The sequence below is a fragment of the Megascapheus bottae genome, chromosome 25 (genome assembly GCF_031878675.1).
Source record: "Megascapheus bottae isolate mThoBot1 chromosome 25, mThoBot2.hap1, whole genome shotgun sequence".
Classification (NCBI taxonomy): domain Eukaryota; kingdom Metazoa; phylum Chordata; class Mammalia; order Rodentia; family Geomyidae; genus Megascapheus; species Megascapheus bottae.
Window position 1 is genome coordinate 4,964,426 of NC_143533.1, and position 20,349 is coordinate 4,984,774.

Here is a 20,349-nt window from a genome sequence, read left to right on the forward strand (position 1 = left end):
GAACAACCAATGTCCTGCCAAACCCAACAGCAGGGGCAGTCTCATGAACAAAACCTGAGTAAAAGAAGCCAGATGTAACAGCATCACTGATGATTCTATTTATATGAAGCAAACCTAGCAAATTTATGGTATGAGAAGTCAGAATAAACCAGGTGCTGGTGGCTCGCACCTGTAATCCTAGCTACTCAGGAGGCTGAGATCTGAGGATCAAGGTTTGAAACCAGGCAGGGCAGAAAAGTCTCCTTGAAACTCATCTCCAGTTAACTACACAAAAACAGGAAGTTGTGCTGTGGCTCAAGTGGTAGAGCACTAGTCTTGAGCACAAAGAGGCTCAGGGAAAGTGCCCAAGCCTTGAGTTCAAACCTCACAACCAACAACAATAAAAAGGATAGGCCAGGAGTGTGGCTTAGTTGTAGAGTGCCTTGCATGCACAAAGCCCTGGGTTCAGGCCGGGAGTTTGGCCTAGTGGTTAAAGTGCTTGCCTAGCATGCATGAAGCACCGGGTTCGATTCCTTGGTACCACATACATAGAAAAAAAGCCGGGAAGTGGTGCTGAGGCTCAAGTGGTAGAACTCTAGCCTTGAGAAAATCCAAGGACAGTGCTCAGGCCCTGAGCCCAAGCCCAGGACTGGCAAAAAAAAAAAAAAAAAAAAAAGCCCTGGGTTCAATTCCTCGGTACCACATACACAGAAAAAGCCATAGGTGGTGCTGTGGCTCCAGTGGTAGAGTGCTAGCCTTGAGGAAAAGAATCTCAAGGACAGTGTCTAGGACTGGCAAAAAAAAAAAAAAAAAAAAAAAAAAAAAAAAAAAAAGTCAGGCTAGCAGTCACCCTCAAGACTGGAAGGAGGAAAGAAGGGATTTTTGAGAGCTAGTAATATTGTTTCTGAATTTGGCTTACTCATACTTATCTGAAAGTTCAAGCTGTTCTTGATGTGTGTACCTTTTCACATGTGTATTGTAGTTCAGTTAAAAATGTTCTAGCCTTGTGCGGTAGCTCACACCTGTAATCCTAGCTACCTAGATATCTGAGAATCTAGGTTCAAAGCCAGCCCAGGTACAAAAGGACCTGAGACTCTTATCTACAATTAACCTCCAGAAAATGTGAATTGGGGCTTGGCTCAAGGGTAGGGTGGTAGCCTTGAGCTGAAGAGCTCATGGACAACGCCCAGGATAAGGGGTAGGGCAGTGGCCTTGAGCTGAATAGCTCAGGGACAGTGCCCAGGCAGAGTTCAAGCCCACCAAAAAACAAAACAAAACAAAAACCACCAAAGTTTTGTTAAGGAAAACGAATGCATCTTGCATTGTTTTATTTGAAATTAGCCAGTCAGTAGATAGGATCATGTCTGAATCTATGCTGCTGTGCAGTGGGTTTATTTCAAAAAATGTGGGCTAGGAGGGGCTGGGAGTTTGGCCTAGTATAGAGTGCTTGCCTAGCATGCACGAAGACCTGGGTTTGATTTCTCGGTACCACATACATAGAACAAAGCCAGAAGTGGTGCTATGGCTCAAGTGGTAGAGTTCTAGACTTGAGATAGCCCAAGGACAGTGCTCAGGCCCTGAGCTCAAAGCCTAGGACTGGTTAAAAAGAAAAGAAAAGAAAAGAAAAATGTGGGCCAGGAGTTTGGCCTAGTGGTAGAGTGCTTGCCTGGCATGCATGAAGACCAAGGTTTGATTCCTTGGTACCACATACATAGAAGAAATAAAGAAAAGCCAGAAGTGGTGCTGTAGCTCAAGTGGTAGAGCTCTTAGCCTTAGGAAAGTCCAAGGACAGTGCTTAGGCCCTGAGTTCAAGGCCCAGGAATAGTAAAACAAAACAAAAATGTGTCTGTGAGTTTTTGGTGTGAACATGACCCTAGGGGTTAAGGGTTAGGTTCATGGTTATGACAGCATTTGTGGAACCACACTGCACAAGTAAGATGCCAGATCTGCCATAGCCAGCAGTGTCACCTTGGGTGACTCACATGTGTCTATTTCCTCATCTGTAACATGGAAGTTCACACACAACACACACACACACACACACACACACACACACACACACAGCAGTGTCTGGGACACAACAAATACTCAATATACATTTACTTGTGGTAAATTGTGTGTTTGTGGCTCCTAACAATAGTCTGGCTTCAGATAAACCTGAAACACCCTCGGCCAGTGATGTGCTTTACTGTTTTTTGCTGTTTGTTTGTAACAACAGCTTCAGATACACAGACCTCCTTCTCAGTCCCTTCAGACTCCTTCTCATGCTCAGTACCTGCTATTGCTTAGGGTCTCCATCAGACCTGAGCTTCTGGTGTGTAGGAGGAGCAGGAGAGACTAAATTTGGATCCCAGAACCCAGGTCAGAGTGGGTCCTTGGGAAACAATTGTGAGGTTAAGTGTGTACAGTTCTTTCAGTCTCTATCCCATGTTAATGGGAGTGGAGTTTGGATGTGACCTCATGTACAGATCTTTGAAGTTTGTTCTTAACAAATATAAGAATTTGGGTCAGGATGTGTTTAACAGTACATGCAAGTGTATGTTCTGGTGTGGGAGGGAAGGAGTCTGTTGCTGGGCCTGGTAAGGTGAAGTGGGGTGCTGCCTATATTCCACCTGGTAAGTGTGACAGACAAGGAAACTGGAAGACACCTAAGCTCTGCCAGCTCTGTTTGTGCCTCCTATACCTCCCAGTCCCGTAGCTTCCGTCTTCTTTCCCTCCACCAAAAAAAAAAAAAAGCATGGGTGCCAAGCCCTGGCTGACATCAGTCTGCCTCCCCTGCCGGATAGGAGGACACAGGGCTGCCTTACAGGCCTGAGAACCTATTCACTGACCTGACACCTACCCACCACCTCTGACCCCTTTCCATTCTAGACCAGGCAGGCGGTTAGCTGAGCTCAGGGCCAAGGAATCTTGCCTGGAAGTAAGTGTGTGTGGCGGGGGAATATTTGGGGTCTAGGCCATGATTGGCTGTGTCTGGGCCCCGCCCTCACCCTTTCCCCCCTTCTCCCTCCCCCCCCTCCGAAAGGGGGTGTGGAGGGAGCCGGGATCAGCCAGGGGCCAGCATGAGCCAGAGGGAGGGAAGTCTGGGTAAGGGGCAAAGGGATCGGCTCTGGGTCCCCGAGGACACAATGAGTAAGAGGGGTTGGAAGGTGGGGGTTCAGGTCTCCACCTCCATTCCCCTCCGGCCGGGAGGGGAGCAGCCTGAGCGGGGGGGGGGGGGGAAGGGGGGGGGAAGGGGGGGGTGGAGTGGTGAGCAGGCTCCGGTGTCAGGTAACGAACGGGTGAGTTGGGCAGAAGGGCAAGCTTGAGGGCTTAATGGAAGCCTGAAGCTACAGTTTCAAGGGGAGCGGGTGAGTTGGGTAAAAAGGCAGGCTTGAGGGATTAGAGGAAGCCTGGGGCCGCAGCTTCTCCAGGGGCTTGGACCCAGGGTTAGATTCCCGGTGGTACTCTCCGAGTGAGGACCGACAGGACTTCGGGGTCTTCACAGAGCATTGGGGAAGAATCACAACTAGGGTCTGGTGAAGTAGAGTTAGAGAAGGCGGTCTCAACCACAGAATCTAGTGAGTGACAACTAGAGAAGTCCTAGTTGGAACTGGCGGTGGGGGAAGGGAGAAAGAGGACGAAGGCGGAGTTGCGAAGGCTACTTTCCCCAGTTTTTGCTGGGCTCCTGCGCTGTGCTTCTCGGGAAATGTAGTCCTCTCCTTGATGTGCCACCTTTTGGCTTATGCCTAGTTTCTCTCATAGAGAGGGACTGGGGTTTCAGTCTTCCTATGTGTAAAGTAAGATTTAAAGGAACATTCCAGTTTGAGGTTGTGTGCTTCAGCAATGCTGAATCTCACCAACAGTCACAGAGGTTCAGACATATGTATCTTATTTAAAGTATCTTTGGAAAAGGCAGACACACAGAGGTAAAAGAAATGCATTGAGATTCTGGGAATGTTGGTTAGTGGTAGAGTGCTCGCCTAGCATGCATGAAGGCCTGGGTTCAATTCCTCAGTACCACATAAACAGAAAAAGCTGGAAGTGGTACTGTGACTCATGTGCCAGCCTTGAGTAAAGGAAGCTCAGGGACAGTGCCCATGCCCTGAGCTCAAGCCCCAGGACTGGCCAGGGAAAAAAGAACTGCATTGAGAAGGCAGTATTTGAATTTGACTTTAATAGGATTTCACAAGTGATTTGGTGTCAGGAAACACACTTCAGGTAGAACAGCTGCCAAAAAAGGTTAGGGCCTCATTTCCCCCCAGTTAGAATGGGATAGATTCTGCCTGGCTTGAATACCAGAGAATCCAGAGCACAGTCTGGATTAAGAAAGAAAGAATCAGCCTGGGAGAAGTGGTCAAGGAACAGAATGTGGGCTTCTTGCCCTCATTCCTCCATCCATCCTTTCCCACCAGAAGAACCCAAGGCTGAGTCCTCTATCTCACTGCTTCCCCACTTGGAGGCCAAGATCCGGCAGACACACAGCCTTGCCCGCCTCCTCACCAAATATGCTGAGCAGCTGCTCCAGGAATATGTGAGTGGAAATGGGAGTGGGAGGTGCCCAAGGCCTGGGAATGTGGAAGTGTAGATCCGAGGTCTTCATCAGCTGTTTTCTCAACCTCTTTCCCAGCTTAGAAATCAAGGCTCCTGAGAGGGACAGTAACTTGTTCCTGGCCACACAGCAAATTGGAGTAGGACTCCTGTCAGTGATCCAAATGATAGTTTGCCTGTGCTTGGAGGCTCCTTCCTACGTGCTGGAAATCACAGGCAGCCTGAGAAAGCAAAGAGAACCCTGGTGTGGGAATCAGGAAACCTAGATTCTAGGCTTAGTGTGATTTTTGTCACATCACCTTCATAGGCTATAAAAGGAGGCAGTTGGGGCTAGGAATGTGGCTTAGTGGTTGAGTGTTTGCCTAGCATGCTTGAAGCCCTGGATTCAATTCCTCAGTACCACATAACACAAAAAGCTGGAAGTGGTGTTGTGGCTGAAGTGGTAAAGTGCTAGTCTTGAGCAAAAGAAGCTCAGGGACAGAGAAATGAAAAAGAAGGAGGCAGGGGCCGGGAGTCTGGCCTAGAGGTTAAAGTGCTTGCCTAGCATGCATGAAGACCCGGGTTCGATTCCTCGGTACCACATATATAGAAAAGCCGGAAGTGGTGCTGAGGCTCAAGTGGTAGAGCTCTAGCCTTGAGAAAGTCCAAGGACAGTGCTCAGGCCCTGAGCTCAAGCCCAGGACTGGCAAAAAAAAAAAAGAAAAAGAAAAAGAAGGAGACACTTGAACCAAGTGAACTGTGAGCTCTTTTACCTGGGACATTCAGAGAGGCTAAAGAAGGAGTTTCAATCTGGGAAAAAAATTCTATCCCATGGAAGGATTTTTACAGAGGCCAGGGATCTGCTAAGATCTATGGTTGAGCTGATGACACTCTAATGTCCAAATTCCGATGGAGTAGTGGAGGGAGGTAGTTTTGAATTAGACAGTTTAAGCTGACCAACTTGTGGTTTGGGTAGAAACAGGAGGCTGGGCCCCAGTGGCTTATGCCTGTAACCCTAGCTACTCAGGCAACTGAGATCTGAGGATCTAAGTTTGAAGCCAGCATGGGCAGGAAACTCCATGTGACTCTCATTTCCAATTAACCACCAAAAAGCCAGAAGTGGAACTATGGCTTAAGTGGTAGAGTGCTATCCTTCAGCAAAAAAGTTTAGGGACAGCCAGGCCCTGAGTTCAAGCCCAGGACTGGCATCAAAATAAATAAAGAACTAAATAAAGTCAGGTACCAGTGGCTCATGCCACTAATCCTAGTTACTCAGGAGGCTGAGATCTGAGGATCGAGGTTCAAAGCCAGTCAGGCACAAAACATCCCTGAAATTCTTTTTTTTTTTTTTTTTTTGCCAGTCCTAGGGCTTGAATTCAGGACCTGAGCACTGTCCTTGGGCTTTTTCAAGGCTAGTGCTCTACCACTTGAGCCACAGTGACACTTCTGGCTTTTTCTATGTATGTGGTACCGAAAAATCAAATGCAGGTCTTTGTGAATGCTAGGCAAGCACTCTCCCACTAGGCCAAACTGCTGGCCCCGTTCCTGAGATTTTTTATTTATTTATTGTTTGCCAGTCCTGGGTTTGGGTTCAGGGCCTGAGCACTGTCCTTGAGTTTTCTCAAGGCTAGAGCTCTACCACTTGAGCCACGGTACCACTTTTGGCTTTTCTTTATTCCTATGTGATTCTGAACCCAGGTCTTCATGCATGCTAGGCACTCTACCAGTAGGCCAAACTCCCAGACCAGCTCTCTGAGATTCTTACCTCCAGTTAACCACCAAAAAAACGAAAGTGGCACTGTGGCTTAATGTAGTAGAGTGGTAATCTTGAGATGAAGAGCTCAGGGACAGCACCCAGGCCCAGAGTTCAAGCCTCATAACAAATTTTAAAAAATGAAATAAAATGTTTATTTTATATTATATAACATATATAATATGTAATACATGATATAATGTCATATGGGTTTATATATATTATATATATATACACATATACAATGTAACTTTTTTGTGGTGTGGGTCATGGGGCTTAAATTCTGCCTGGACACTGTCCCTGAGCTCTTCAACTCAAGGCTACCACCCTACCCTTGAGCCAAGCCCCACTTCCCATTTTCTAGATGTTAATTGTAGAGAAGTGTCTCAGGTCCTTTTGTGCCCAGGCTGGCTTTGAACCTTGATCCTCAGATCTCAGCCTCCTGAGTAGCTAGGATTAAAGGCATGAGCCAAGCTGCCTGGCTGATATAACATTTATGACATAGATAATGGAGTAATACAACCAGCTGTGTTCCAACACCAGTTCTGCCATGTCCTAGATGGGTTACCTAAGCAAGTCACTGACTTTAGACCAGTTTTCTCATTTATGAAACTACCATCATTATCACAATATTATTGAGACGACTTTGTTGCTTTTAATTTTGGAGGCAGTCCTGTGTTTGAACTCAAGGCTCTGTACTTCTTTGTTCATTCATAGAACAATTATTCATTGAATCCTTGCCCAGTACAGTACAGGTTAGGGAGGATAAGCAGGGAGTGAAATGGACTGAGTCTCACACTGTCTTCTATGATTCCCAAGACCTCCTGGCAGAACATTCTTGTTAAGGTGACAGTGAAGTTCAAGCTGGGCTCTGGCTCCAGTGACTCTTGCCTAATGTTAGCTATTTGGGAAGCTGATCTAAGGATCTTGGTTTTGAAGCCAGCCTGGACAAATACTTGAAACTCTTACCACTTGCTGGTTACCTATTTAGCCAGCAAAAAGACATGGCTCAAGTGGTAGAGTGCTGCCTTAGGGACACAAGGAGATGGGGGAGGCCCAGCCAGAGTTCTAGACCTGCAAACACATTCACACACACACACACACACACACACACACACACACACACACACACACACAGTGTGAAGCTCAGAGAAATGGTTTTGGAAAATAGAAATGGTTTTGTAGGAAAGAACACAGTCAGAAACCTTTTTTTTGTTATTGTTATGGCGCTTGAACTCTGGGCCTGGGCGCTCTGAGTGTGTCTTTGTACTCAAGGCTAGTAGCACTTGAGCCACAGTGCCACATCCAGTTATTGATTGGTTAACTGGAGATGAGTTTCATGGGGATTTCTCTACCTAGGCTGGTTTCGAACTGGAATCCTCAGATCTCAGCCTCCGAAGTAGCTAGGATCACAAGTGTGAGCCACTGGCCACCCAGCTCAGAAACAGGATCTGAACCTATGTTTGTCCTTCCTAGGAGTCATTAGGGTTAAACTATTTGCATGTTCCTCCCTACTTTATGAAGTTGATACTGTTATTAGCTAGGTATTAGAGATGAGGACGCACACGCAGTGGTGCGTGAAAGAAAGCCCGTGTTCGTTTTCGGTTTTGTCTCAAACACAGTAGCCCTATTTTGAGACATTTATCATTTGTAAGATGAAGCATTCCAGGCCTTAGGAAGGGAGGGTGCCAGCTCCAGTCTCCGGAAGCTCCGCTGACCCGCGGCCCTGTCTCTGCAGGTGCAGCACCAGGGAGAGCCCTTCGGGCTGCCAGGCTTCTCTCCGCCCCGGCTGCCCGTGGCAGGCCTGAGCGCCCCGGCCCCAGGCCACGCGGGGCTGCCAGTGCCAGAGCGGCTACAGTTGGACGCAGCGGCACTGGCCACTCTGCCGGTGCTGTTGGATGGTGTGCGCCGCCTCCAGGCGGAACTGAACCCGCGCGCGCCGCGCCTGTTGAGACACTTGGAGGAAGCGGCGCTCCAGGCCCGGGCGCTGGGAGCCGCTGTGGAGACAGTGCTGGCTGCGCTAGGCGCTTCGACGCTGGGTTCCGCGACAGAGGCTGCCGTCGCAGCCGACACCCCCACGGCTCCGGGGGGATTCTCAGCCAAAGTGCTGGGGCTTCACGTGTGTGGTCTCTATGGCGAGTGGGTGAGCCGCACCGAGGGTGACCTGGGCCAGCTGGTGTCAGGGGCTCCTGCCTGATTGCAGACACAAGACCAGTTCTCAGGGTTGTCTCCTCCAGGTCCATCTCCATTGCTTCCTCCACTTTGTTCTTGGACTGTCTTCATTGATCCATTTGCTTTAGGTCTTCTTGATGTCTAGATTCTTGTCTCTTCAGAGAATTCACCTGTCCCATCATTTTCACCTTTCCTTTTTTTCTTGAGCCTTGCTCTGGCTCCTTTGGTCCTTTATTACAGGTCTCTTGGGGGATCTCTCTGTGTCTCTTTTTCCTCATTTGCCTTCCCTTGCCTGTGTGGATAATGTGTACATCGTTATCTCATCCCCTGGAGGTGTTTTGTCTATCTCTGACCATCTTGCTCCTTTTCTGGACGAGAAAGTGTCTGCTGGTCCTGTAGTAGGAAGGCTTCTCTGCCCCAGACTTCAGCCCACCTTCCCCAGGGTCATCTTACCTGCTGTGCTGACCTCCCCTCTCACCCCTTAGGGACCTGCCCTCCTCCCTGAATAGTCTGGTTCTTATCACCCCCGCAGAGCCCCTACACTCTTATCCAGGTTTGTGTAAGAGAAGTGACACTTTGAACAAGTTTTATTTGAAAATAAATTAATTTTCTTTGTAAATAAAACATTTAGAAGTAAACTAAAAATAACCTGTTGTGAAACATGAAGATAGTGGTTTTGGGGGGAGGGGATCAGTTGGGGGCTTGAACTTAGGACCTGAGCACTGTCCCTGAGCTTTTTTGTTGAAGGCTAGTCTTCTATCACTTTGAGCCACAGTTTCATTTCTGGTATTCTGGTGATTAATTGGAAATAATCTCCTGGCTTGTCTGGCTTCGAACTGTGATCTTCAGATCTGTCTCCTGTGTAGCTAGGATTACAGGCATAAGCCACCAACACCTGGTTAGATACACCTTTAAGGAGTATTCTCCTTAAATATCCTATTGGATATTTGTCCTCCGCACATATCCAAAAGGCACAATATAAATAGATGCACTGACAGTTGTTGGAGGCTCCTACCTGTCTATCCAGGATGGTGAGATCTGAGGATCACTATTGGAAGACAGTCCATGCAAGTTAATCTGCAGCCATGAGTGAAAAAGTCAAGTGAAAATATGAGGCCCTAAATTCAAGCCACAGTAAACAACCCCCCCCCCAAAAAAAAAAAAAAGAAAAGAAAAGATTCATGGCCAGGAACTGGCGACTTAGGCCTGTAATCTTAGCTACTCAGGAGACTGAAATGTGAGGCTCCCTGTTTAAAGTCATCCAGGACAGACAAATTTGAGAAACTCTTTTCTCCAATTAACAAGCAAAAAAACTGGAAGTGGAGATGTGGTTGAAGTGGTGAAGTGTCAACCTCCAGCAAAATTTAAGGGAGAGTATGAGGCTCTGATTCCAAGCCCTTATACAAAAATAAAATGAGATTTATGAAAGATGTAGGCCAGAGGAGCCATCTGTTTGTCCAGAACAGGAAGTAGATGTGTCTTGAGACGGAAACAGATGCAGACTTGAGTCCCAGTGGCTGCATTTGAGATTTAGACTTCCACTGATCAGGAAGTGAAGCTCCTCCAGACAGAAAAAAAGGATAGCAGACAAGGACAGAGGTAGACTACAGAAGGAAATGAACATCAAGAAGCAGGTCTATCTGATCAGAAAGTCAGCATCTTCACATAGGAATTGAGGTAGACAAGAAGGCTATCCCTGGAATTCTCCAAAATTACAGAAAAGGGAAGTTCTTGGGGAGAGCCCAGGCCAAGGGTGCTGCTTCTAAGCAGAAAGTAGGAAGAAGGTACCACAAATGAGTAATCCACAAAAAGGGTAAGTAGAGCCTACGTAGAGCTGGAAGGGAGGCCACAGGACCTGATCAGAAAGGGCCAGGAAGTAAAGAATATTGAATTGGTTTCCAGGAAATATTCTAAAACACAAGGCACACAGCCCTGTTTATAAATAAAATGAAGCTCCTTTTTCTTTTCTTTTTTGGCCCAGGAGCAAGGCAGATAATTCTATTGTGAAATAAGTGTTGAAGCTTTTCACAGGAAATCCTTATCCTTTATGCTGGGTATTTGGCTTTGAGCAGAGCCAAGTCCCTCACAGCTCTGTCTGTCCAGTGACCATATTCCCTAGTCACTACATAGCCTCGACATTTCCTCTCGAAGGCAGAGGCCCCAAAGGGAACAACTCCCAGAGTGTCTTCTTCTGGGGGAATAGGCAGCCCCAGGGCAGTCATGATGGCAGCCATGTTGCCCAATAGGCCTTGAGCCCTGAGTCTTGCAGCTCCGAGCAGGGCCAGCAGGTTGGGGCTGCCAGGATTCAGGTCACTCTGATCATCTCCCACAAGTTGGAGGTGCTGAGTCAAGGCCAGGAAGGCTTCCTGGGCACGGTTCAGCCGCTCCCCATCATCCAGAGCATGCCAGGTCTTGAAGGAGACTGCAGCAGGTGGTAGGCTACTCAGCTGGAGCTCAGGGGCGGAGAAGCCAGGGTCACTGAAGGGGCTGCCCTGATACTGGAGCTATATGAACGACAGAGACAGAGGTCAGAGGACCAAAGGGGTGCCTGGGGCTCTGAGTCTACATGGGCTCTCTGAGATAAACATTTTAGAGGAGGAGCCACCATTAACCAGCCTTCAGGAGTTGTGATGTCCTAACCCAGAGAACCACAAATTTTCCTAACTCACACATGGCAGTATCATTGTGAAGCTGATAGGAAATCATAACTTTGACCCACAATAAGGGTATGAAAACCCCATGATTTTTAACATAATATATCTAAATAAAAAATATAAATATAAATGAGATATTTTTATGTTTTCAGTCCAAGTATGTTATTGATGTAGTTACAAATTGATTTTTTTTTGGCCCCTGGGGCTTGAACTCAGGGCCTGGGCACAGTCCTTGGGCACATTTGCTTGAGCCACAGCACCACTTCCAGCTTTTTCTGTGTATGTGGTACCCAGGAATTGAACCCAGGGCTTGGTATGTGCTAAGTGAGCACATTTCACTAGGCTATACTCTCAGTCCCCAAATTGACCTTTTTGATTTCTAATATTTATTTGTTTGGATTTACAAATTTTATCCATGAACAAGTAATTTTTAATGATTTAAATTTAGTTGAGCTTTCTCTAGTGAAGTCTTACTCTTAAATACACACTGATAGATCTCCTAATTGGTAGATCACTTAGTCCCTTGTCTTGTTTGTTTGTGTTTAATGTTCTTGTTTTAGTCAGGCGCTGGTGGCTCACATCTATATAATCCTAGTTACTTAGGAGGTTGAGATCTGAAGATCACAGTTCAAAGCCAGCCAGGGCAGGAAATTCTGTGAGACTCTTAATCTCTAATTAGCCACCAGAAAGCCAGAAGTAGAGCTGAGGATCAATGTGATAGAGCACTAGTCTTGAGCAAAAAAGCTTAGACACACCCAGGCCCTAAGTTCAAGCCCCAAAACCAACAATAACAAAAATTAAAAATAAATTTCCTGTCTTACAGTAGAGATGTCCAAGGTTATTCAGGGAACAAAGGAGAGGTAGATATGAGACTAGAGATATGAGAACTATAACTTATAATTACTTGTTAGCCTAGAATATAAAACAGGAAAGAGTTGTGAACTTAAGACCCTGGGGCCAGGCAGATGGGTAATTTGCAAGGGAAGCGAAGCGGGGTTAAGGTGGAAGATGGAGTTGTAGCTAGTAGTATTCCAGTGTCTATTTCAGACATTCAGATTTACAGTGTAATTAATTACCACACAGATGAAACAAAAAGTATAGCGTAGACTGAGCCAGCATCACTCCTATACAGTGGGATGGGGATGACAACTAGAAGCTGTGTCTTGATATCCATAGACGTAGTTTGAGATGCTGGCATTATCAGTTCTTCCCTCATACAAACTATCTGAATTTATGTCCTTATCTGTAACTTAGAGAGCAAACCCAGGTGTTGGTGACTCACACCTATAATCCTAAACTACTCAAGAGGCTGAGATCTGAGGACTGGGGCTCAAAGCTAGCCCTGGGAGGAAAGTCTATGAGACTCTTATCTCCAGCTAACCACCAAAAAAGCTGAAAGTGGAGCTGTGGGCTGTGGTAGAGTGTTACACTTGAGCAAAGAAGCTCAAGGACAGCACCCAGGCCCTGAGTTCAAGCCTCAGGAATGGAACAAAAAAAAAGTCTGTAAGATCTTCATAATAGAATGTGTAGAGAAGGGCCGGGAGTTTGGCCTAGTGGTTAAAGTGCTTGCCTAGCATGCATGAAGACCCGGGTTCGATTCCTTGGTACCACATACGTAGACAAAAAGCCGGAAATGGTGCTGAGGCTCAAGTGGTAGAGTGCTAGCCTTGAGAAAGTCCAAGGACAGGGCTCAGGCCCTGAGCTCAAGCCCAGGACTGGCAAAAAAAAAAAAAAAAGAATGTGTAGAGAAGTGGCTCATGCCTGTAATCCTAGCCACTCATGAGGCTGAGATCTGAGGATCAAGATTCAAAGCCAGTCCAGGCACAAAAGGACTTGAGACTCTTATCTCCAATTAGCCACTAGAAAACGGGAAATGGGGCTTGGCTCAAGAGCAATAGCCTGAGCTGAAGAGCTCAGGGACAGCGCCAGAGCCCAGGGATAGGGTGGTAGCCTTGAGTTAAAGAGCTGAGTGACAGTGCCCAGACCAAGTTCAAGTCCCATGACCCCCCCCCAAAAAAAAAGAATAGAATGCTTACTACGGCTTCAGTGGCATAGGTGACATGACATGAAATGTCTGTGGAAATCACCTTGACTATGTAAAGACCTTACTTACAACTGAGTAACAGGTCAGCAAAGGAATGAGCACCATCCCATTTTATAGATGTAGAAGCTGGGACCATGAGACAAGGGATGACCCAGGCAACAAGTACAACACCTGAGTTAGTATGTCTCTGGTTTACATTGTCTCAGTTCCCTGGACTACAAGAATCCCTTGGCTTGCTCTGCTTCTCTTTCCCAGGGTCCTCCTCCCCTGTTCCCTATGCCTGCTCAGTGTCACTCACATAGGTCTGCAGCAGCGTTGATGTGTTTTTCTGCATGTAGAGGGCCAGACTGTAGGCTTGACTGATGGGCTCCGCTGCGGAGATGGGGGCTGCTAGACTGAGGGGTGGCAACAGCAGGCTCAGGAAACAGATGGGGGCTGGCAGAAAAAATCAGAGGTCAACACCATGTCCCTGCCTGTCAAATCATTCGTTCATCCTAACAGCACCTTCAAAAGGTACAGCTTATTTGGGCTCACAAACCATATCTATAATCCTAGCTACTCAGGAAGCAGGAGGATCTTGATTTCAAGTTCATTCTAGGCTGTATAGCAAAATCCTATTTCAAAGACTACAAAAAAAAAAGGATTAGGGGTATAGCTCAAGTGGTAAAACATTTGACTAGCATGACAAAGCCCTTGGTTCAATCCCTAGTACTAGTGGGGAAAAAATGACAGCCTTGGTGGCCTGCAATTATTTTTATATCCATATCAGTATATAATCATCTGGTAGATAATTTCTAGTTGATTACTCCTTTTGACTGTCCCTGCAAACTCTTGTCATTTTCTTTCTTTCTTTTTTTTTTTTTTGCCAGTCCTGGGCTTGAGCTCAGGGCCTGAGCACTGTCCCTGGATTTTCTCAAGGCTAGAGCTCTACCACTTGAGCCTCAGCACCACTTCTGGCTTTTTTCTATGTATGTGGTACTGAGGAATCGAACCCGGGTCTTCATGCATGCTAGGCAAACACTCTACCACTAGGCCAAATTCCCAGCCCACTCTTGTCATTTTCATTCAGACATTAGCAAGCATCTTAAATTCAAAATACCTAGAATTCTACTCGAGTAGAAACTCCTCCTCCAGAAAAATTCATTTTTTTGTTGTTGTTGTTGCTATTGTTTTTGTTTTTGCCAGTCCTGGAGTTTGAACTCAGAATCTGGGCACTGTCCCTGACCTACTTTTGCTCAAGGATAGTACTCTACCATTTGAGCCACAGTGCCACTTCCAGCTTTTTTTTTCTGTTTATGTGGTACTGAGGAATCAAAATCAGGGCTTCATGCATGCCAGGCAAGCATTCTACCACTAAGCCGTATTTCCAGCCTTTCCTCCAGAATTCTTGTAATTGCTTAGGCCAAAGCTTTGTATATTTTTGAAGACTTAATTCTTTTCAGCCAGTCCTACAGCAAATCCTCTTGGCTTCATCCTTAAAAGGTAGCCAAGACTACTTTCCTCTTCTTTTCTATTTTCTTTTTTAAAATATGGAACACTTGATCCCTGCTACTTAGGAGGTAGAAATCTTGAGGATTGAAGTTTGGGGCAGCCTGGACAAACTCCTGGGGCCAGGAGTTTGGCCTAGTAGTAGAGTGCTTGCTTAGCATTCACAAAGACCCAGGTTTGTTTCCTCAGTACATATATATAGAAAAGACAGAAGTGGTGCTGTGGCTCAAGTGGTAGACCACTAGCCTTGAAGAAAGTCCAAAGACAGTGCTCAGGCCCTGAGTTCAATTCCCAGGACTGGAAAAAAAAATGTGAGACCCCCTATCTTAACAGAACAATGTGGACATAGTGCTGTATACATGCTCATTATCCCAGCTACTTGGAAGGTAGAAGTAGGGTGATCACAGTCCAAGGTTAGAGAGTACAAAACTTGAAATCCTAACTGAAAAATAGAAGGATTGGAGGCATGGTTCAAGTGGTAGAAAGGTTTTTTAGTAAGCACAGGCCTTGAGTAGAAACTCTAGTTAAAGGGTCGGGAGTTGGCCTAGTGGTAGAGTGCTTGCCTAGCATGCACAAAGACCCGGGTTCAATTCCTCGGTACCACATACATAGAAAAAAGCCAAAAGTGGTAGAGCTCTAGCCTTGAGAAATTCCAAGGACAGTGCTCAGTCCCTGAGCTCAAGCCCAGGACTGGCAAAAAACCCCCAAAAAACCAAAAAAACAAAAAACTCTAGTTCATTAAAAGGAAGAAGGAGAGGAGGGAGGATGAGGAGGAAGAAGTGGAGGAAGGAGGAGGAGAAGGAAGAGGAGGCACTGGTAGCTCTTGCCTGTAATCCTAGATACTCAGAGGACTGAGATCTGAAGACTGCAGTTCAAAGACAGCCTGGGTATGAAAGTCTGAGACTCTTATCTCCAATTAAACCACAAGAAAACTGGAAGTGGCATTGTAGCTCACTAGAGCACTAGTCTTGAGCACAAAGAGGCTCAGGGGCAGTGCCCAAACCCTGAGTTCCAGGCCCAAAACTGACCAAAAATCAAGGTAAAACAACAACAACAAAAAGCTGAAAGAGAGATCTTGGTGGTTCACACCTATAATCCTAGCTACTCAGGAAGCTGAAATCTGAGGATCATGGTTGGAAGCAGCCTGGGAAGGAAAGTCCATGAGACACTATCTCCAGTTAACCAACCCTAAAACTGGAAGTGGTGCTGTGGCTCAAAGTAGAGCACTAGCCTTGAGCACAAAGAGCTCTGGGACAGTACCCTGACTCTTGAGTTCAAACTCCAATAGTACTGAAAAGAAAAAGTTTTCATTGAAAATAAGGAACTGGCAGAGAGCAAGGGAAAGGGTGACATTGTCAAAAAAATAAATGTACTCACTACCTGTCAGATATAATTATATCCCCTCTGTATATCTCTTTTATAATAACAAAAAAGTAACAAATATATAGAAAAGCGCACAAGTCATAAGATTAATGAGTTCCACAAAGTGAATATATCCTCCCAACAAACATTCACATCAAGAAACAGTTGAACTGACCAGGCAAGGTGTCTCACGCCTGTAATCCTAGCTACTCAGGAGGCTAAGATCTGAGGATCTTGATTCAAAGCCAGTCCGGGCACTAAAGTCCATGAGACTCTTTTCTCCAATTAACCACCAGAAAACCTGAAGTGGCGCTGTGGCTCAAGAAGTAGGCCAGTAGCCTTAAGCCGAAGAGCTCAGGGACAGCGCCCAGGCCCAAGTTCAAGCCCCACAACCTACAAAAAAGAAGAAGAAGAAGAAGAAGAAGAAGAAGAAGAAGAAGAAGAAGAGAGAAAGAAAGAAAGAAAGAAAGACACACGAGCTGTACTTGATTTTTATACTAAACGTGAATGTTAAGAGATTTAACATGCCTTTGTACTAGGATGACACACACATTTATAAAGTCTCTTTCTTTCCTTCCTTCCTTCCTTCCTTCCTTCCTTCCTTCCTTCCTTCCTTCCTTCTTCCTTCCTTCGTCAGTCGTCATGGGGCTTGAATTTTGGGTCTGGGTGTTGTCCCTGAGCTCTTCAGCTCAAGGCCACTGCCTTACCTCTGGTGCCATACCACTTCTAGTTTTCTAGTGGTTAATTGAAGATAAGAGTCTCACAGACTTTAGTGCCTGGACTGGCTTTGAACGGAGGTCCTCAGATCTCATCCTCTTGAGTCGCTAGGATTACAGGTGTTGAACCATCGTGTCTGGCTTTCTATCTTCCTTCCTTCTTTCCTTTCCTTTCCTCTCTTCTCTCCTCCTCCTTCTCCTTCTTCCTCTCTCTCTCTCTCTCTCTCTCTCTCTCTCTCTCTCTCTCTCTCTCTCTCTCTCTCTTTCCTTCTCTCTCTCTCCTCCCTCCTCTCTCTTTCTTTCTTTTCATGCTGATCTGGGGGGTGACAGGGGATTTAAATTTAGGACATGGACTGTCCCTGAACTTTTTGCTCGAGGCCAATGCTCTACCACTTGAGCCCCAGCAACACTTTCAGCTTTGAAACTTTTCTTTAGGGTTTTGTTTTGTTTTGGGGTACTGGGGACTGAACCCAAGACATTGCACTTGCTAGGCAAATGCTTTCCAACTGCACCACATCAGAGCCCTACCTCTGATTTTTTTTTTTTAGGAATTTGTTGGAGATAAGAGTCTCACAGACTTTTCTGCCCAGTGTGGCTTTGAATCACAGTCCCCAGATCTTAGCTTCTTGAGTAGCTAGGATTGTAGCAGTGAGCCACTAGTGCCTGGCTGGGCTCATGTTATTGTTCAGCTTTTTTTTTTTTTAATCAGAGCTGGCACTCTACCACTTAAGTCATACCTCCAGTCCCAGCTTTTTGTTGGTTAACTGGAGAGAAGAGTAACTTGGATTTATCTACCTAGGTTAGCTTCAAACCTTGACTCTCAGATCTTAGCCTCTGAATAGCTAGAATTACAGATGTAAGCCAGCAGCACCTGGTTTTTATTGGCTGAACTGGGGTCTCATGAACTTTTTGCCCCAGCTGGCCTCTTGATCTTCATACACCACCCCTCCGCTTTTTTTTTTTTTTTTTTTGCCAGTCAGAGAGCTTGAATTCAGAGCCTGGGTATTATACCTGAGCTTTTTGCTCTGAAGACTTTACCATCTTGAGCCACAGCATCCTACTTTTGGTTTTTTGGAGGTTAATTGGAGATAAGAATCTCGTGGGGATTTTTCTGCCCACTGACTACAAACCCTCATCCTCAGTTCTCAGCCTCCTGAGTATTTAGATTACAGGCATGAGCCTCCAGTGCCCAGTTCTTCACTCCTGTATTGTCTAGGATTGTAGGCATGAGCCATCATTATAGGTTTTCTGAGGGTTTTGTATCTGTAGCCTCTATATCCACATATTCAACCAGTTATAGATAGAAAGTTGTATCTGAGGCCGGGAGTTTGGCCTAGTGGTTAAAGTGCTTGCCTAGCATGCACGAAGACCCTGGTTCGATTCCTTGGTACCACATGCATAGAAAAAAGGCCGGAAGTGGTGCTGAGGCTCAAGTGGTAGAGCTCTAGCCTTGAGAAAGTCCAAGGACAGTGCTCAGGCCCTGAGCTCAAGCCCAGGACAGGCAAAAAAAACCAGAAAACAAACAACAACAAAAAAAACCCAGAAAGTTGTATCTGTATTCAATATGCACAGACCTTTACTATTGTCATTTTTCCTAAATAATGTACTATCTACTTCTATAATATTTGCCTTGCATTAGGTATTACAAATCATCTAGAAATAATAAAGTACATAGGAGGTGTAACAATCTATAGAAGGAACTTGATCATCTTTAAATTTTTTTTTTGATTATCCACCCCTTGGGCTTTCTCAAGGCTAGAGCTTTACCCCTTGTGCCACAGAATCACTTCTGGTTTTTTCTATGTATGTGGTACTGAGGAATCAAACCTGGGTCTTCATGGTTGCTAAGCAAGCACTCTACTACTAGGCCAAACTCCTAGCCCCACATCTTTAGATTTTGGTATCCTAGTGAGAAGTCTTAGAACCAGTCTTCTGTAGATACCAAAGATGTATTTGAACATAATAGGCACTCAATAAATATTTGTTCAATGAATTATAGAGCAAGCCTTCTGTGTGTAAGTAGCTGCAGCCATCATCAGGCTGTTTAAAGTTGCTAAGGCATATGAGTCAGGACTACCAGCAACCAGGGAGGCAGCCAGCGGCACCGCCTTCTTCTCTGCTGGCCTCTGAGCCCTGGAGTCCCATCCCCTCACTCACCCATTGGAAAGCTCATGCTCTCTCCTTGGCTCCTTCCTCTGCAATTTCTGTATCCTTCCAGGTACCTGTCCTGTCCCTCAGGTGTCTCAAGTGGCTTTATACCTGGGGCCGAGCCCCAGAACCACCCAGGTGGGAAAGGAGTCACGCCTTGGGGAAGGAGGGCGGGCAGGCAGTGGACAAGATCCTGGCAAAGAATGAGGCAGACCCAACCAGGTGATGAGGCAGGGAGAAGTGGTAGCAACCCAGAGAAGGATGTCTATTCCAGGCCAAGTGGAAGCCCCCAAGACAGAAAATAAGGAAAGGGACACTAATGTGACACACTAGACCCTACAGCCCCCAAACTTGACCTTAAACTCTGGTGGCTGGGAGGGAGGGTGCAAGGGCGGGGAGGAGATTATGGGGGACAAAGGGGCCGCCCTACTCCCTGCTGCTCTGCACGTCTTGGGATCCAGTTTCTCCCCAGGAGGCGGGCCCCCTGCTCCGCCCATGGGGACCCAGGCATTGGGCTCTGGCTCCCAAGGGGTTTGGAAAAGGGTCAGGAAGGGTGGTGTGGGAGCACCACCACCCACAGCCAGGTGCACCCTTGGATACAGGGATATGCACACATCCACATGCGAGCTGGCACATGGGCACTCAGCAGGCCTATACATATGCTTCCATGAAGTTCATTCATTCAAGTAAGCATGGATCCTCCTGTGGGTTTGTATCAGCTTCTGATAGACTGGCAGATCCTCTGCCTGAGCATAAATACGGGAACATATACAGGTACACATATACCCCAGCAAAGCCTGTGGCAGAGTGATCGGATGGAGAGAGGTGAGATTCTGGTCCTCCCCAGAGTTTCATCAACCTCTCCACAGTGGGCTGATATCTTTTTCTTTCTTTCTTTTTCTTTTCTTTCCTTTTTTTTTTTTTTTTGGTCAGTCATGGGACTTGAACTCTGGGTCTGGGCATTGTCTCTGAGCCCTTCAGCTCCAGGCTACTTACTGCCTTACTCCTTGAGCTGCAGCGCCACTTCCGGTTTTCTAGTGATTAATTGGAAATAAGAGTCTCATGGACTTTTTAGTGCTCAGGCTGGTTTTGAACTGTGATCCTCAGATCTTAGCCTCCTGAGTAGCTAAGATTACAGGCCTGAGCCACCGTGCCCAGCCGCTGATATCCTCTTCAACCTTAGAATCTGAGCATGCTCAGTTAGCACACTACTCTCAGTCTCTAGGGGCATAAGAATACTGCTCCCTCTTACCTTGCTTGGCTGAGGGTGACAGGGAAGGAGACATGCTCCATATTTACCTAATAGATACAATGTATGTGGTACTAGGGTGAATGGAAAGGCAACAGGCTTCTCTTGAGAGAGTCACAGTCCAATGCTGGAGGCCAACAGTGACCATGTGAACTCATAGAAACCAAGGTTACAGCCTGGCATGGTGGCATAAGCCTGTACTCCCAGAACTAGAGAGGCTGAGGCGGGAAGATTATGAGTTCCAGGTCAGCCAGGATACATAGCATGACCCTGTC

The 20,349-nt window shown here is 46.4% G+C and overlaps 2 protein-coding genes and 1 long non-coding RNA gene across 5 annotated transcripts in view; 2 read left to right on the forward strand and 1 right to left on the reverse strand.

Annotated features, from left to right (window-relative positions):
- Positions 1 to 20,349, forward strand: part of LOC150046237 (uncharacterized) — a 56,419-nt gene that overhangs the window by 27,842 nt on the left and 8,228 nt on the right. The gene's annotated exons all lie outside the window — the stretch shown is intronic.
- Positions 2,998 to 8,611, forward strand: Ctf1 (cardiotrophin 1). Of its 3 annotated transcripts, none has more exons than XM_090358043.1 (3): positions 2,998 to 3,066; positions 4,374 to 4,492; positions 7,980 to 8,611. In XM_090358043.1, exons 1-3 carry the CDS (start codon positions 3,042 to 3,044, stop codon positions 8,436 to 8,438), a joined length of 603 nt encoding a protein of 200 aa, XP_090214169.1. In that variant the 5' UTR covers positions 2,998 to 3,041; the 3' UTR covers positions 8,439 to 8,611. The 3 variants fall into 3 exon arrangements, with proteins under 3 accessions (XP_090214169.1, XP_090214170.1, XP_090214171.1); XM_090358044.1 differs by having other exon boundaries at positions 3,066 to 3,111; XM_090358045.1 differs by lacking the exon at positions 2,998 to 3,066 and adding an exon at positions 3,088 to 3,111 and having other exon boundaries at positions 4,377 to 4,492.
- On the reverse strand, positions 10,459 to 20,111 carry LOC150046241 (cardiotrophin-2). Its single transcript, XM_090318669.1, has 3 exons — positions 20,078 to 20,111; positions 13,410 to 13,546; positions 10,459 to 10,917 (listed from the first exon to the last, which is right to left on the reverse strand). Exons 1-3 carry the CDS (start codon positions 20,109 to 20,111, stop codon positions 10,459 to 10,461), a joined length of 630 nt encoding a protein of 209 aa, XP_090174795.1.

What these genes read in the sequence shown, in the direction of transcription:
- Ctf1 (XM_090358043.1), top strand. Translation starts at nt 3,042, where the DNA reads ATGAGCCAGAGGGAGGGAAGTCTGG. An exon ending in CCAGAGGGAGGGAAGTCTGG is followed by an intron (nt 3,067 to 4,373) that starts GTAAGGGGCAAA and finishes CTTTCCCACCAG; the next exon opens with AAGAACCCAAGGCTGAGTCC. An exon ending in AGCAGCTGCTCCAGGAATAT is followed by an intron (nt 4,493 to 7,979) that starts GTGAGTGGAAAT and finishes CTGTCTCTGCAG; the next exon opens with GTGCAGCACCAGGGAGAGCC.
- LOC150046241 (XM_090318669.1), bottom strand. Translation starts at nt 20,111, where the DNA reads ATGTCTCCTTCCCTGTCACCCTCAGCCAAGCAAG. An exon ending in GTCACCCTCAGCCAAGCAAG is followed by an intron (nt 13,547 to 20,077) that starts GTAAGAGGGAGC and finishes TTTTTCTGCCAG; the next exon opens with CCCCCATCTGTTTCCTGAGC. An exon ending in CAACGCTGCTGCAGACCTAT is followed by an intron (nt 10,918 to 13,409) that starts GTGAGTGACACT and finishes TCGTTCATATAG; the next exon opens with CTCCAGTATCAGGGCAGCCC.